This window comes from Pangasianodon hypophthalmus, chromosome 5 (genome assembly GCF_027358585.1).
Source record: "Pangasianodon hypophthalmus isolate fPanHyp1 chromosome 5, fPanHyp1.pri, whole genome shotgun sequence".
Taxonomy (NCBI): domain Eukaryota; kingdom Metazoa; phylum Chordata; class Actinopteri; order Siluriformes; family Pangasiidae; genus Pangasianodon; species Pangasianodon hypophthalmus.
In genome coordinates, this window is record NC_069714.1 from 3,262,222 (window position 1) to 3,278,687 (window position 16,466).

Sequence of the window (16,466 nt, forward strand, 5' to 3'; positions counted from 1 at the left end):
ATGGCTGTCACCCTGTCACCAAATCCTGAAGGATTCCAGTGAGAAACTTGGACAGGAATCTAAGTAAAATTTCTATCATATTTTGGAACAATTCCTATAGGATTCCTATAAGACAGTATATATCCTCTAGGGCCACTTCTACAGGATTGTGAATGGGATCCATTTGGGTTCCTATTCAGGTCTCTATGTAGGAATTCAGTGTGATATTTTTAAGGTGCACTTTTCCATTGTAATTTTTTGTTACTAAAGAAATAGTACTTTTTTTTTTTTTTTTACTGTGTCTTACAATTTGATCGACCTCACCTCAGTGTAGACAATGTACACAATATATCAGCTTGTGTTGCACACTGGTCAAGCTGCAGTAACATCATAAACAACATGAGGGGAGGAAGCAGAGAGGCTAGTGCTGCTGTTGTGGGTGTTGATCAGAAAACAAATAAGAAAGAACCAGCAAAACCTACCGACCTAATTACTTATGCGATGTTCGATATAGCATACCACCAAACTGCTCTTAACATTTTCTGACATATATAGTATGTTATTTTGAACACAGTGCACCAATTGCTATGGCACTGATAATGGATTGATGAAACATAAATAACAAATCAATAAATGCATATTGTTTTATATATATACATTAGTAATAGGATAAAATACTTTTAAAAAAAAAATAGAAAATACTCTAAATTTAAGGAAAAATCTTTTAGGATTTTAAAACTCCCAAAGCACCCTCTGTAATTTTCAATACCTTTCCAATAACAAGACATTATTTCCAATAAAATACAAGTAGAGTTCATAAGATTCTAAAAATCACATAAGATCCTACAGAATAAACAGATATTCCAATAGGATTTTTTGACAAGGGCTAGAAAACATCATTAAGTTTGCTGATGCCATGACAGTCATAGGCCTCATCACCGGGAATGATCAAAGTGCCTACAGGAAGGAAGTAGCTCTAATCACTTCATGGTGAACTAACAATAACTTCCCCTTTAATGTCAGTAAAATGAACGAAATCAATGTTGATTTCAGAAAAGGTGAGCATGCACCCCTATGCATACAGGGCACCACAGTGGAAGGAGAGAGCAGTTTCAAATTCCTAGGATTACACATCACAGAAGACCTCGCTTGATCAGTCCACCCCTCACATTTCATAAGAAAAGCCCAACAGCACCTCTGTTTTCTAAGGAGAGAGAAAAATCAACCTGGGCCCTCGGTTTCTGACCAACGTCTACAGATGCACAGTGCAGAGCACACTAACCTACATCACAGGCTGGTACAGCAGCTCTACAGTCACAGACTGCAAGGCCCTACAGCGAGTAGTAAAAACTGTTCAGTTCATGACTGGAGCTGCTCTGCCTCCACCTACAGCAAAAGATGTCTGAAGAAAGCATTCAGCATCATCTCAGACCCCCTTTTCTTTAAGTGTACTGTTTTACAACACTGCATTTGTCACAGCCAATTTAATCTCTTATAATACATTTATTCTGCACTTTACATACCTGAACACTGTCAGTGACAGATTCCAGTAAGCCTGGACTAGACCTGTTAAAAACTATTAAAACTGTTTCTGTTACTATGTGACTGCACTGGTACTTCAGTGGTTAAGCTACTGGACTACTGCTCAGAAGATTGTGAGTTCAAATCCCAGCACTGACAAGCTGCCACTGCTGGGGCCCTGACCAAGGCCCTTAACTCTCAACTGCTCAGTTGTATAAATGATAAATGAGATAAATGTAAGCCATTCTGGATAAGGGTCAAATGCCATAAAATGTATGTAAATGTTATGTTGTGTATGCTGCTTAATTAGTGTCATGTTACTTTGCAATAACACGTTATACGTTTACACCTGAGGCTAGCTGAATTTCATTCTGCGCTACAGCACTGTATATGTATGATGCCAAAAAAAATTGAATTGAATTGAAGTACAGTGAATAGAAAAAAATTCTATACGCCCCTGTTAAAATTGCAGGTTTTTTTAGCGTCTCTACCCCATAGCCCAGACATGTGAAGAATATGAGAGATTGTTGTCACATGCAGGGAGTGACCACTACTTATCAGATATTCCTGCAGCTCCTTTAATGTTGCTGTAGGTCTCTTAGCAGTCTCCCTGATAGGTTTTCTTCTTGTCCATTTGTCAGTTTTGGAGGGACATCTTGCTCTTGGTACTGTTACTGTGGTGCCCCATTTTCTCCACTTGTTGATGGTTTTGAGAAAACGCAAAGCATAAACTCCTCTGTCCTGAGACACGAGTCTTGCGGATGTTCTATTAAAAGCATAGTGTGTCATTCATTAATTAATTAACCATTGTAATTCGCTGTGGTACAAGAGGAATATTATCTCAGACATACAAAAGTTTTAAAGTTTATTTATTTCTTTATTAATCTATCTATATATTATTATTATTATAATTTCCTTCAGAATTATTGTAGGTCGTATATCCGAGTCATCAGGAGGATTTGTAACACATCGTAATGGTGGACCTGGCCAGACAGTAACACACAGCACTCATAAATAGTGCTGACAATGTACTTTATTTATCACGATGCTGTTTATACTGCTTCCTATTGAGGGTGCGAATCACTCACAATCACCAAAGAGCATATAGACTGGGATGAACGAACATTAAGCCAAGGTAGACACAACTGTGTACAAATGATACTTCTTAAGGTGCTGCTCAGCAGGTGGCCATTGTGCATGTTGAATGGCATTTAATGGAAGAATCCACCTCTTGACATGAGTTCAACTATAATTAGCACTAAATCCAGTTTTCGTAGGTTTTGGGGCTAAGAGGTTTATGCCCAGTTATTTTTACCACAGACATACAAGATGTGATGTAATCAATAAATAGACTTGACCCACAACTTCTGAGGGCGAAACATAGTCTCATGAGTGTTTTCAGTGAAAAGATTTAAAATAATAGTAGGCTAGGTCTCACATTTGAAAATGTAAGTCCTTTCAACTTGTTATTGGTGAAAACCTGGAGACTAAGTAAGTTTCATAGTTTCATATACTATGTACACTTTCATATACTATTTACACTTCATATACTTCACTTCATTTACATATCCTGTCTAAAAAAAACCATTTTCACACAAAGATATTTACTATCACGTTTTATCATTTTTGGGATGTTACACTACAAGCTAATAGCTGTCTTACCCTGACCAACCTGACAGGTTGTGTGCAGTTTTGTGCTGCCTTTCCACTGCCATTTTGTTTCTCATTCAACTGTTTTGTTCCTCAATCAAAAAATTACTTTGCCATGGACACATTTGTCCATACATGGACACGTCAATGACGTGTTAGACATCAGTTTTTTCTTTTTGTATTTTCAACACTGTATACAGTATAACTTACCAGACCAAAAAGAGTAGTCCTTAGATGATAAAAATCACTGAGGAGTTTATGTTTAACTAAGAACAACTGACAACGTGCCATAATGCACGTTTCACTCATGTTTATGGTTCATTCTTGAAGATTGTATTATGCAAAGTCTGAAAAAAAACATCTAAAGGAAAATTTTAAAAGGAGTTACATTATTCTTCACTTTAAATGTGTATTGATTACATGTTTACAAAAGAATTATAATTAGTTTTCTTGCAAACAGACACTAACGTTTTTCAGTTCACCCCCTTCAATGCACATCACTCAGCATTACTCCAGCACTGCTGAAGCAACCGTGATTGTTAAACAGTGATAAACGGTATATTGTTGATATTAAAACCCACCTAAAATAATTTTATGATTATTCCTATATAAACAAGGAAATAATAATAATAATGGATTAATGTCTAAAGTTCTAAAGGTTCAATTTTCCTAAGACAGTTCCATGCCAGCTTCACTGATCTTGCCTTGTTCTGGGTGTAAAACTCCATGCTGTCACTCTGTTTACACTGGAGAGCAGGACAACATGCAGGTTCAGAATTGTCTCCTGAAATGAACCCTCAAATTGCAGAAGTAGAAATGGAAGACGTGACAAACTCAGAGTACTACTAGTAACTCTAGGACCTTCTGGGTCTTCTGCTGGGAGAACTGGGTGAGATTTGTGTGAGTACTGGCTGGAGATACTAAGTACTGGAAGATATTTTTGGCAGTGGGCAGAAAAGCTGTTACTCCAAAATGGTAGCAACCGAGTCCTCCAATGGCCCAGTGGTTTGAAATTGTCCATGTAATATGTAATATATTGTATGTAATAAGGCTTATAGTATAGTATGTATATGTCAAGGATCAAATATTTATATTTATGTTAACTTTGGAGAAATTGATTACATTCACAGCAAAAAGTTTCTATGACAAAAACACTCCAACTGATATATCTAAATGTAATGCAACCCACCTACTGCGACATTGGCCTTAAATTGGAATGACTCTGTATGATGTATGATGTAGGAAGCTACTGACTGAAAATAATTGATGAAAATAATGTTTGTCTTCTAATTTTTTTAGTTCTTTATTTTTACAATGTTCTTGTACTAAAGAAAAGCCAAAATAAAGTATCAAAAATAAGTCCCCCAAAGAACCTTTTCTAACATCTTCTACTTGACAAAAATTCTGAAATAGCAGCCTCTTCTGTGTCTTATGAGTTTGGAAGACCCTCCACACAAAGAATGAGAGAAACATGGAATGTTTTGCAGAGAGAGATCAGCAAAAGCTTCATATTTCATTATTTTTCATTAAGAGCACCTCACCCCTTACATGAACGCTGTTTCTTAATAAAACGGGTGTTGGATCATGTCCGTGTTAAAATCAATAACGCAACAGCACTTCTTAAGTTTCCCACCTTCTTTCCACCAAAGGTAAGAAACTCACTAAAGCTCTTGGGAGTGGTGTGTGGAGGTTACCGAGCTGGCCGGTGTAGTTCAGAGCTGCACAGAGGAGCAACACCAAGAGGAAGACTGCGCACAGTGCGCTCAAAAACATGGCCACTGTGGGACACAAGGAATAAAATGAAAAAGATTTCCGTTCTCTCACACATTGCAGAGGTTCTGTGTCTTGCTGATGAGCTCAGCTGTTGTAGGCTAGCGTTTTTTTGTTTGTTTGTTTGGGTTTTTTTTGCCTTTTCTCAGTGCTGTAAAGATTTTTAAATGGATAAAACAGATTACTTTTCATAGAAAAACATACTAGGAGAAAATGATGTAAGCAGTTACCAGGTATTATAATAATAATAATAATAATAATAATAATAATAATAATAATAATAAAAAGTTGTATTGGGTTGCTCTGTTATCACATCGTGAATACTCCCTACTGTTTTAACTCTTTAAGCATGTAAAAGAAAGACAAAAGTGGCAGAAACCTAAGTTCTGTTCGTATGAATTATGCTGTACCTGTGTTGAACGGCTGTGGACTTGTGTAGGTGCAGTGAGGTTCAGAAGGAAGAGCAAGGTTTTTAAAGCTTGTTACTGCAGTGGCCGTGATGCAGTACTCCACTCCCGGCTCTAGGTAGTTGATCAAATTCTCTCCATTGGATGCCTTCATACCAAACTGAGAAATTCAAACAAAATAATTCTCTCATTTTGGTGTCTTTCAAAATTTCACGTGGTACCCAATAATAGATCAGCAGCATATAATCTGCAAAAAATTACAATCACCCTTAAATAAAATATATGAAATATTGCATCTTTGAAGTGTTCCATAAATATTTGCTGAAAAATACAAACAGTGTGGCTCTATCTGTATTGTGCAAGAAGAAATTCTTATTTTCAGCATACTGAACAAAATTTCCAATACATAATGGTGCATATTTGTAGGTTTGTAGCATGGTATGTAGCAGGAACACTTGTTTTTGGCTTCTTTGGCTTCTGCTTTGTGTTACTCTTAAACAAAAGCCACAATTCAGATAAAACACCCTCACTCTGCATCTGCACAAAAGCCCTGCTTAAAAAGTGTAGCATGTTTTCCATGAAGACCTTTACAGACTTGCTCTGTGTGTCTCTATAGCAACCACAAACCAATGCGTGTTGCGAATATGTAGAAATCCCCAGGTCTGATTTAGGAGATAGAGGAGGCTATTTACAAGCAAAGGAAGTTTTTCTTTACCTTTGTGCTACATAAAGAGGAAAAGACGCCTCATAATCTTACAATCAAAATGACTTTCTGAAAATGACGAGTGTCAATTTCACTGAATGCAGAATTTTTTTTTAATGTGAGTTATAAAAAACAACTTGCTTTTTTTAAAAAATAGAGTTTAGTTGGATCTGTCAAGCTAAATTATATGAAATGAGTGAACAGAAATAAAACTAAGTTGAAAGATAAAAAAGAAATGTAGGAATGTAATAATGTTCAACTTCATCTCCTGACAAGTGTGAAGGAATCTCAAAGCTATGACTGCAAGCCTTCACCTTAACCTTGACCTGAACATACGCAGCTCCCCAATTATTCCCTAATACTTAAAAAAAAAAAATGGATTCATTGCCCTAAAATCTCTTGTTTGAACATTTGGAAAATCTCCAGCTATCCAGTCTGGGTGAGCCTGTGCCATGTGATTCCTGTTCTTGGCTGACATATGATGAATCCGATGTGGCCTTCTTGCTATTGTAGCTCATCCACCTCAAGGTTCGAAGTGCATTCTGAGATGCTTCTCTGCTCATTACAGATGTAAAAAGTGTTACCGTAGCCTTCCTCTCTCATCAACAAGGCATTTCTACCCACTACAAGCATATACAATCAATTCATATCTCCAAAATAATTTCTTTAAAAGTGTTTTTTTTTTTTTTTTTTTGCTGTTCTGCTTTAATATATACAGCTACCATAAAAAGTGCAATAGCCAATGCAGGAAACTGCCAACAGGAAGTGATACACCTGGCTTCACCTCCTAACTGAAAATGGCATAGCTTGCTCCTGTTCTTATTTACTGTAATTGGTTGTCATGTGTGAATTCTTCTGAATCAGTGATCATGAAGCTGATTTGGGAGAACATGCCAGGTTCACCTGTGCTTTGTCTCTAGTCCTGGACACAGTGACAGTGTACTCTTGAAAAAAGTTGGTCAGTGGGTCATGGTTTTGCTCCACACTGGCTGGTGGACTGAGTTTCAGGAGGAGGCAGTTTCCACAACCGGTCAGCGACACAAGTGGAGGACCCAGAGTTGCTGTAAAGGTCAAAGGTCAGAAATCAGGTGGAGGAAGCAAAACAAAGATGGAAAGAAACAAACATGGAGATTCTATTCACTTTATTCGGTCTATCAGATTGTGGTGTGGACTGTAGACTGGTGCATTACACCGTTCCATCACACCCTCCCCTCCTTTAACAAGTGATTGAATCCACACAAGCTGTGTTTAGAGCTTTTCACTCACACGTGTGAGTAAACTCCATATAAATCCTTTGAAACCACACTTTCTATATACTGTTAACTTTATTTAACATCATAATCTACATAAACTTGTAGATTCATAGAAAAATATTTGCAAGGAAAGGCTTTTCTTACTGTCCAGCAGGGGAGTAAAGAATTTCGATGTGGTCCAGTTGGATTCCTGGACCTGATTAAATGCTTGCACTCGGGCTTGATAAACACCGAACATTTCCTTGAAAGATTTGGTCAAATCACATGACTCGCCAATTTGTACATCAGAACAGCTCTTCACTGAAATCCAGAGCTTCCTCCTTGAGTGGGCATATAGGAGAGCTGTCAGAGTTTGTATACTGGATTGCATAAAAAGACACTTTTAGACGTAGAGCACTCAGAACCATGCCTGTCACAATTATGAGATTAGTGAATTTGGGATTAGTGATGATTAGTGATTATAATACTCAAAACCAACCCATCCAACAACCAAACCACAGTTAAAGTCACAGAGATCACACTTTTTCTTCATTCTGATGTTTGATGTGAACATTAACTGAAGCTCTTGACCTGCATCTGCAGGATGTTATGCATTGTGCTGCTGCCACATGATTGGCTGATTAGATAACTGCATAAAGGAGCAGGTGTACAGGTGTTTCTATTAAAGTGACTGGTGAGTGTACATATCAGTGTTTTCCTCTATTTTTGCATGTGTCACAATAATGGTTTCAGATCCTCATGCAAAATGTAATATAAGAAAAGGAGAACATGAAGAGAAACAAAACTGTTTTCATTTCATCTATTGAAGGAATTTTGGCCTGCTCTTCTCTGTAGAATTGCTTTAGTTTAGCCACACTGGACATGAACTTCCCGTTTACGGTCCTGCCACTGCATCTCAAAGGGGTTCAAGTAAGGGGACTTTGACCAGACTGTTCCAAAACCTTTTTTTTTTTTCCTTTTGAGCCAGTCAGATGTGGATTTGCTCTTGTACTTTGGATCTTTGTCTTGCTGCATAACCCAATAGCACTTGACGTTCAGATCATGGACTGATGACCAGACATTCAGGATTTTCAGGTAGAGAGCAGAATTCATGGTTCTGTTGATTACAGCAAGGTGCCCAGACCCTGAAGCAGCAAAGCATCCCCACACCACACTACTGAACAATGTTTGAACGTTATTGTGGAATGCTGTGCTAGCTTTATGCCAGGTGTAATGGGATGTAATATCTTCCAAAAAAGGTCCACTTTTGACTCACCAGTCCAGAGAACATTATCCCAAAATCCTTTTGGGTCATCGAGGTGTTTTTTTGTATGTTTTTTTTTCCACCAATGTGAGTTGAGCTTTTAAGTTTGTTCTGGTGAGCAGTAGTTTTCACTGTGTAGCTCTCCTATGGATACTATTTTCACCCAGTGTCACCACCCAGTGGAATCATGAATGCCGACTTTATCTGAGGCGAGCAAGGCCTGCGGTTCTTTAATGTTTTCCTGGATGAGTTCTCGAAGTGCTCCTGAAAGAATTTTCGCAGGTTCTGGGAAGATTCTCCACTGTTCCAAGTTTTCTCCATGTGGAGGTAACGGCTCTCACTGTGGTTCACTGGAGTCCCAGAGCCTTAGAAATGGCTTTGTAAACTTCTTAGACTAATATATTTCAATAATTTTCTTTTTTCATCTCTTCTGATAATTCTTTTGATCGTGGCATAGTGTGCTGCTTGTTGAGCCCTTTTAGCCCACATCACAAAGTTTCCATTTAAGTGATGTTTTGATTCAGTAGGCCTGGCAGGAATCAAGACTGGGTGTGTCTGGTCTAACTGATCCCAATTATCAATTAAAATTGGTTCATTTTTTAACCAAGTAAGTGAGGGGGCAATTAATTTTTCATACAGGGCCAGATGGTGTTGGATAACATTTTTCCTTCCAATAAATGAAATGATCATATAAAACAAAATTTTGTTTTTACTCGAGTTGTCTTTGTCTTATATTAAAAGTTGTTTGAAGATCTGAAACAAATAAGTGTGACAAATACACAAAAATAAAAGAAAACAGGAAGGGGCAAATACTTTTTCATGGCATTTTACCTACATGTGGAAGACATGACAAATAATAAGTAAAATATAAAGTACTGTAACATGAAACAGGTGATGAAATTCATGTTTGCTGACAGTGAACTACTTAAACATCTGCCTACATTTATAGGAAGACAGTGAAGATTGTGGAATTAAATAGGTAATCATGATCAGCTCTAATAATCATGATTGAATTGAGGGATTAATACACATGTAAAAATAGTAAACTTGTATTTGAGTTAAAGAGAGATGACGTAACAGGAGCTCCAACTTACTTCTGATTATAGCTCTGCACTCTGAAGTGTGTGAAGGCTGCTGTGCCAGGACCTGGTGTCCACGTGAGCTTGTGCTCCAGATTAAAGGAGACGATGGTTACATTTTGGGGAGACGGGAGTGAACAGTGCACTGGGGGAATATAAAAAAGGGGATAAACTAAGCAAAATGGAGTACACACACACACATGCACACACACACACACACACACACACACACACACACACACAAACCAAGGAAACAGCTAAAATGAAAAGAGAAGCTTTAAACTAATATTCATAATTAGCTACTGTTACAGCTTCTGTGGTAAATTTACTACTGAAAAGAAAGAACACTGGGCTTCATTTGTCAATCTTTTAGTAAAGTTTATTAATATTCCATAAGCCAAACAAACTAACATTTTCCGCTGGATTTACAATTTTTAAAAAAATTTCTTTGTACTCGCGTGTGTATGTTGATCACCCGTAAAGTGCAAAGCGAATTCCTGACACAGCTCATTTGCATTTAGTGACACCCACAAAACTCCATAAAAGGACAAGTGCACCTTGTAAAGGCTGAAAAACAATTAAATAAAAATATTTAATAGTATATAATATTAGTAATAAAAAGTGAGAGCTGAATCTGTTTACCTGGCTCTATTTATTTTGTTATAATTGAATGATTGAGTTTTATTTTTAGTTTGTGTTGGCTCACTTTCTTTTTCTATTTTTTTACATTCTTTAATTAATTCCGATAATATAAAACAACTGGTTTTCAAGAAATGTTCTCGATGCTACTTTTAGTCCCTGACCTAGTGAACTCGCATGAGGACGTGTTTTTGATAGCGATAAAGCTCTTCTGAAAGTCGCTCTGGATAAGGGCGTCTGCTAAATGCTGTAAACATAATAAAAATAAATGAGTGAAACTCAACATTACATTCCAGATATAAAAGTGCAGTAATCCATGCAAATTATATGATTTGAAGTCGATCGAGTTGCGGTTTACTTCAATCTTCTTACATGTAAATTTTCACACACTCAGAAGCATGTGTAGGATACAAATGTTTTTTCAAAATTTACGGGATTTTCATGAATACCAAATTTCTTGTGTAAATGCTCGCATGAATGATTTACGACTAGATCTGTGCGGATCCAGCTTGATAAATGAGGCCCAATGTTGGGTTTTGTGTTTTCAGTAATTTCTAAATTTCTTTTTCCTGCCATTTTCTTCTGAGCAAATTGAGCACCATGTGATGTCAGTTCTATCAAAGTATCAATCAGAATTCGCCATCTGATTACATCAGTTCCCCTTTCACTTCAACCACAGAAACTAAGGAGACTTCTTTCCTGCTCACTTGCCTCTCTGCGCCTGAGCAAATCAGCATCTATTTAGAATTTTAACCATCTAGTTAGAATTTTGTATTCACTATTATACTGTAGTAGTTTACGTGTGGTAATGGTAAGTAGCTTTACACTTGAAAAGAAAAAAAATCTGCCAAATGGCTGCACTACAGCTGAGAAAATCATCATCATCATCTAGACATAGTACTGTAAAAAGGTGGGCAAGCTGTATATATATTTTTTTATAATACTCTCTTATACATGGGCACTGTGAAAAACACGTACATTAAAATCTCACAATGTTAGAAATGGAAAATTTCTAACTAAACTCACTGTGTTCGTTGGCAGTTAAATGAGAGGGCAGTGAAGATTATTTTAATTGATTTTAATAAAGAGGATGTGATATGCACACTGCTTCTGAATGCTGCAGTGTCATGCTTCTGATCAATGTAGCTTTTTAAAACTAGCTTTGTCTTCCCATGAGCATCGTTCCACTAGAAATATGTACAAAATACACTACCACATCATGCAACTTTTGCAACATGACTTGCATGTAAAAACATAAGTGCTGTGAGCACCACTCTATCAGTCCTACATACTTTTCTAGGACTAGCACTTTACAAGTTGTTTACATTGCTGGGGAGATACCGCTGTCAATCATTTTCCAGTCTGACACACTCACACAGCTCTGCTCAGACAGAAAAGCTTTTAGTTATCATTGTAAATATACATATATATTTCCTGAGTTTACCATCGGCAAATGTTCACTGAATGTCAGATTTTCATTTTTTTATATTGTTTTTTTTTTAATTGTGTTGCCAGGGGCTTTAAAGCCACAGTCATGTTGTGTGTGTTCACATGAATCCTCATTCAGGAGCTGATTATATAAGTTTAAATCTAATGTAGCATGTATGTAGGCTTTTGTATAACCATAGAACATATAAAAAAGTGATGTGCATGTTTCTGTAAAGTCTCCACGGTTATATTCTCAGCAAATACTCAGGTTGTGAACCTTCAGGTCACATAAAACACAGAAGACTAAATCTTATCCTCTGAGCACAATAAAAATGTTTATACAATGAATATACTGTAATAAAAGAATAATTGCACTGCTATGATAGTGCTATATGGTGTTTAATGTTTTCTCTCACGAAAAAAAAAAAATGCAAACCTAGATGCGGGAAAACAAACTAGTTTTCGATTAATCTGTAAAACTCCCATTTAAAACCATCAGAGATAAACATAAAACATTCCCATACCTTCCTGTATTACAAAGAAAAAAATTGTCCACACTCTCAGTATCCCCTGCTGTCGCGAGCAATTCATCCTGGCTGACCGCAGTGTGGGTGTTTGTTACTATTTAACGTGTGTGTGTGTGTGTGTGTGTGTGCGCGTTTCTGCATGAGTGCAATGTGTGAACTAGTGTGTGTTAAACCCACCAGAAGATGGGTTTGTTTTGGTGCTGGGGAAAACTAAGTTTCCATTTCCCCACAAGTCCCTCCCTGTGTACTGAGATCACACACAAACACACACACATACACACACACACCATATATGCATGTGAAGTTGGCATTACAGCAGTTTTACTAATATCATTTCTCTTTTCTACTTTACTCATTTCATTAACATGTCATTTCTTAACTTTCAGTTAATCCAAAAGTTTTTTTTTTTGTATTGTTCTAAGACATTCAGCTGTTTCAAGAATGATGATCATTATGGTATTATATACATATTATATTTTCATTTTCAAATTTATATTTCCAGTAGATTAGCACACAGATTTAAAACTAGGGAAGGTTAATTATGAAAACGTCTCATAACTTTAACCGCTCCTACCATCGTAATACATACATTTACTTCTAACTTTAACTACTAAATATAATCTACAGGGTGTCCCAAAAGTCTCCATACATAGGGGAAATTGTACACCAGCACCACGTCAGTTGCACCTTCGTCAGTGGATGTTGGGGAACGTCCACTTCTCGGTTGGTCCTCAACATTTCCAGTCTTTATGAATTTGTTAATAAGTTTGGCAGCAGTGTCGTGTGCGATGTGCTTGCCATGTTTTCTGTTAAAGTCCATCACAACCTTGCGACAGCTTCCCGATCTAACCATGAGAATGATTTCAATACGTTCTTTTTTTGTCAAAAGGCACTCTTAAAGGCTATCTGAAAAAAAAAATCTAATATAAACTAAGCATGAAAAATTTTGGGAACTATTTTGCTAAAAAGTGCTAATTTCCCCTGTGTATGGAGATTTTTGGTACATCCTGCGTATTAAAAAAAAAAAGAAAAATAAATTAATTTTTAAAAAAGCCGATTTGCCACATGCTCTCTGAATTATAAATTTTGAATAGTATTGAACACGTAAGAGAAAAGTGTTACTACATCAGAAAATATCTATGAATCAGAATTTTTGAGAATATCAGAATGCTGCTATGATATATTCGATATGTTTTTTCAATAAAATGTATTTGACTCAAATATAACACAAATATAACACTAGACCCTGAGGAAAACTTAAAGACCTGAAACTGAAATTCGAACACATTTTTCTTCAGCTTCATGAATTCTGAGTGAAACTTCAGGTTTATCCATTGCGATTTGAGTGGCTTGTGAAAAACGGGCGAATGATGGACAAAAATAAAGTCGGATCTAGCAATCAGTCCGAACGCAATCGTTTCTGTCTTTAAAGCATTGCTGCTTTTTTTTTTCCTTTGATCGAGAGGTCAGTTTTGATTTCATTTTGTCTTTAGGATGTCTACAGCATTAACACAGTACATGCTGTTTCTACTGATTCACCACGGCGAGCCCTTTAGTCCTGTAATTCCCTACTAATTTAGTATATTTAAAATAAACCTTCTCTTCTTGAACCCATAGTTCATTAGCCTGTATTACTGTATTACCCAAACTAAATATAGCTATTTACTATGGAAATACAGTACTTACAGTTTACTTACAGATACTGTACCAAAAAGACATATATATATATATTTGATGTACATACACAAACACATATAATTTCATCACATACGGAGGTACCGATATACATGTTTTTAAAAAGCATATAAAAAAAATAAACAGATGAGCCTGTTGGCAAACAGACCTATTTGAAATACATCAAAGACGTTACAATGTTAGCACTGTTAACTCCTGTTCGTGAAATAACCTTTGTGCTTTGACTTATAAAACGGTCAAGAGGTGACAACAGATCCTAATATGGCTTACAGGAGCTAGTAATGGTGAAGTTATGCTTCTGAGGAAATGTACATTGTAGCATGAAATGAAACCAACGGCCTTTCTGGTCAACACTGAGTCACAAGAACATGATCCAGGCAGCACAATCAGTAAGAAAAAAAAAATACTACAAGAGAGTGAAGACATAAAAATAATAATAATAATAATAATAATCATCCAGATTTGCTGTGTATGTAGACCTGGTACATATTGCAGGACTGGCATAAAAACAGAGGAAAGTTATTGTGATTACACTGAAAAGTAATATTAGATGCAGTAAATATGAAATACTGTTGAACAGTCCTTGCAACATTGATGATCTGTGTTATTTTGATATATTTGATCGACGAAGTGAAATGTTTTAATACATTAGACCAGATCCAAGAGACTGAAGTGTATATGAAAACATTTATGCTGCATTCGACTTGACTCGGAAGAAGGAAGGTGGAAGTCAGAATTCCATCATTTTCGAGCTACAAAGTGGGGAAAAACCACAGACACCTTCCTGTAGATCTTTTGTTGGCTAGTCAGCTAACTGTGGTGAGTGATGAGTATATTTTCCAGTGAACTGTATAGTCAGTGTTTAACAAGCAAATGTGTCTTCTGTTGTAATTCTGATGTTGTGAGCTGCCATGTTGATTTGATGTCTATCACTGAACTTGGTGTTGAAGAGACTGCCCCTAGTTTCCAAGTAGGAACTTTGAATTAAGCTGCATTTTTCTTTGGTTTTTCCTAGCTGAAGCTCGGAAATTCTGAGTCATGAATTCTAATCAAATGCAGCATGAGTACTGGGTTAGAGGACTCATTTGCACATCACAGTCATCTGCAATGGTGATCTCACCATATATATGAAAAGTATCATACAGCTCCTATGATTATTGACTATGTTGATATTGAAAATTCACCACAGTGTATTTTACTTAGATTGTAACAAGCCAGAAGCGACCAGACTGAACGTAGAAAAAACGGGATCATTGAGTTCACATGCAGAGCTGTGATCTTAAACGTAACTAAAATGAGGTAATGCTATTATTAAGTATGTGACCACCTTTGTGAAAGTAAAAACACTGCACGGATCTCATGATCTAGCACCACAGAAGAAATTAAATTTCGCACAAATGGAACCTTCAATGATGCAGACAACTTGAAAGCAAAGAAAGCAAGAAATAAAATATTAAAAACAGAACGTTTTTCCACCAAAGAAATATAAATATAAGGCAATACAATGTATGCAAAGAGGGGAAACTTTTCATAGCAACACATCAATAATGCACAGACCTTTACAATGAAAGCACCCAAAGGCTCCTGCATGGTCAGTGAAAGCTCCTGCTTGGTCAGTGAAAGCTCCTGCTTGTTCAGTGAAAGCTCCTGCATGGTCAGTGAAAGCTCCTGCATGGTCAGTGAAAGCTCCTGCTTGGTCAGTGAAAGCTCCTGCTTGTTCAGTGAAAGCTCCTGCATGGTCAGTGAAAGCTCCTGCATGGTCAGTGAAAGCTCCTGCATGTTTTATGGCATGGTCAATGCAATAAAATACATTGAGTTTTGAAATTATTCCAACCCCATCAGTTATTGTACACATTATTGAGTTATAGATTTAAGTTAAACTGGATTAAATGTACTTTTTAGACATTCATCTACACAAGAATCTACAATGACATGGCAAAAACATGTTTTTAGAATTTTTGCAAACTTATTCAAAATGAAAGACCTAAATCTCTCTTAGATAAGTGTTCAGACCCTTGGCTAAGGCACTCCAAATTGAACTCGTGTGCATCCTGTTTGCATTGAATAGCTTGCCATGTCTTTGGAACCTGACTGGAGTCTACCTGTGGTGAATCTAATTGACTGGACATGATTTAGAAATGCACACACCTGTATGTATAAGGTCCCCACAAGCAATGAAGTTCAAGAAACTTTCCGTACCTCTCCACAATCAACTTGTGTGAAGACATCAAACTGGTCAAGGGTATAAAACTATTTCTAAAGCTTTGAATGTTCCCAGGTGCACAGTGGGCTCCATCATAGTGCAACAGAAGTTTGGAACCACTAGGACACTTCCAACCCGCCAAACTCAGTAACTGAGCTACAAGAGCCTTAGACAGAAAGGCGACCAAGAGCCCAATGGCCACTCAAACAGAGCTTAAGAAGTCCTCCACAGATTTGGGAAAACCTGCCAGAAAGACAATCATCTCAAAAATGCTACCATAAAGGCCTTTATGGTAAAAGGCAGACACTTATTAGACAAGATTCTCTTGTTTAATAAGACAAAAATTAAACTCCAAGTGCTATGTACGGC

The 16,466-nt window shown here is 36.8% G+C and overlaps 1 protein-coding gene across 3 annotated transcripts; it reads right to left on the reverse strand.

Annotated features, from left to right (window-relative positions):
* Positions 1-857: 857 nt before the first annotated feature.
* LOC113541336 (interferon alpha/beta receptor 2) lies at positions 858-16,401 on the reverse strand. Of its 3 annotated transcripts, none has more exons than XM_026938258.3 (6): positions 15,452-16,401; positions 9,621-9,750; positions 7,428-7,603; positions 6,934-7,091; positions 5,331-5,487; positions 858-4,928 (listed from the first exon to the last, which is right to left on the reverse strand). In XM_026938258.3, the coding sequence occupies exons 1-6, from the start codon at positions 15,747-15,749 to the stop codon at positions 4,771-4,773; spliced, it is 1,077 nt and encodes a 358-aa protein (XP_026794059.3). In that variant the 5' UTR covers positions 15,750-16,401; the 3' UTR covers positions 858-4,770. The 3 variants fall into 3 exon arrangements, with proteins under 3 accessions (XP_026794059.3, XP_026794076.1, XP_034160633.2); XM_026938275.3 differs by having other exon boundaries at positions 12,197-15,588; XM_034304742.2 differs by lacking the exon at positions 858-4,928 and adding an exon at positions 4,935-5,071.
* Positions 16,402-16,466: the final 65 nt, after the last annotated feature.

What these genes read in the sequence shown, in the direction of transcription:
- LOC113541336 (XM_026938258.3), bottom strand. Translation starts at nt 15,749, where the DNA reads ATGTGTACAATAACTGATGGGGTTGGAATAATTTCAAAACTCAATGTA. An exon ending in CTTTACTCCCCTGCTGGACA is followed by an intron (nt 7,092 to 7,427) that starts GTAAGAAAAGCC and finishes TGACCTTTACAG; the next exon opens with CAACTCTGGGTCCTCCACTT. An exon ending in GGACTAGAGACAAAGCACAG is followed by an intron (nt 5,488 to 6,933) that starts GTGAACCTGGCA and finishes TGAATTTCTCAG; the next exon opens with TTTGGTATGAAGGCATCCAA.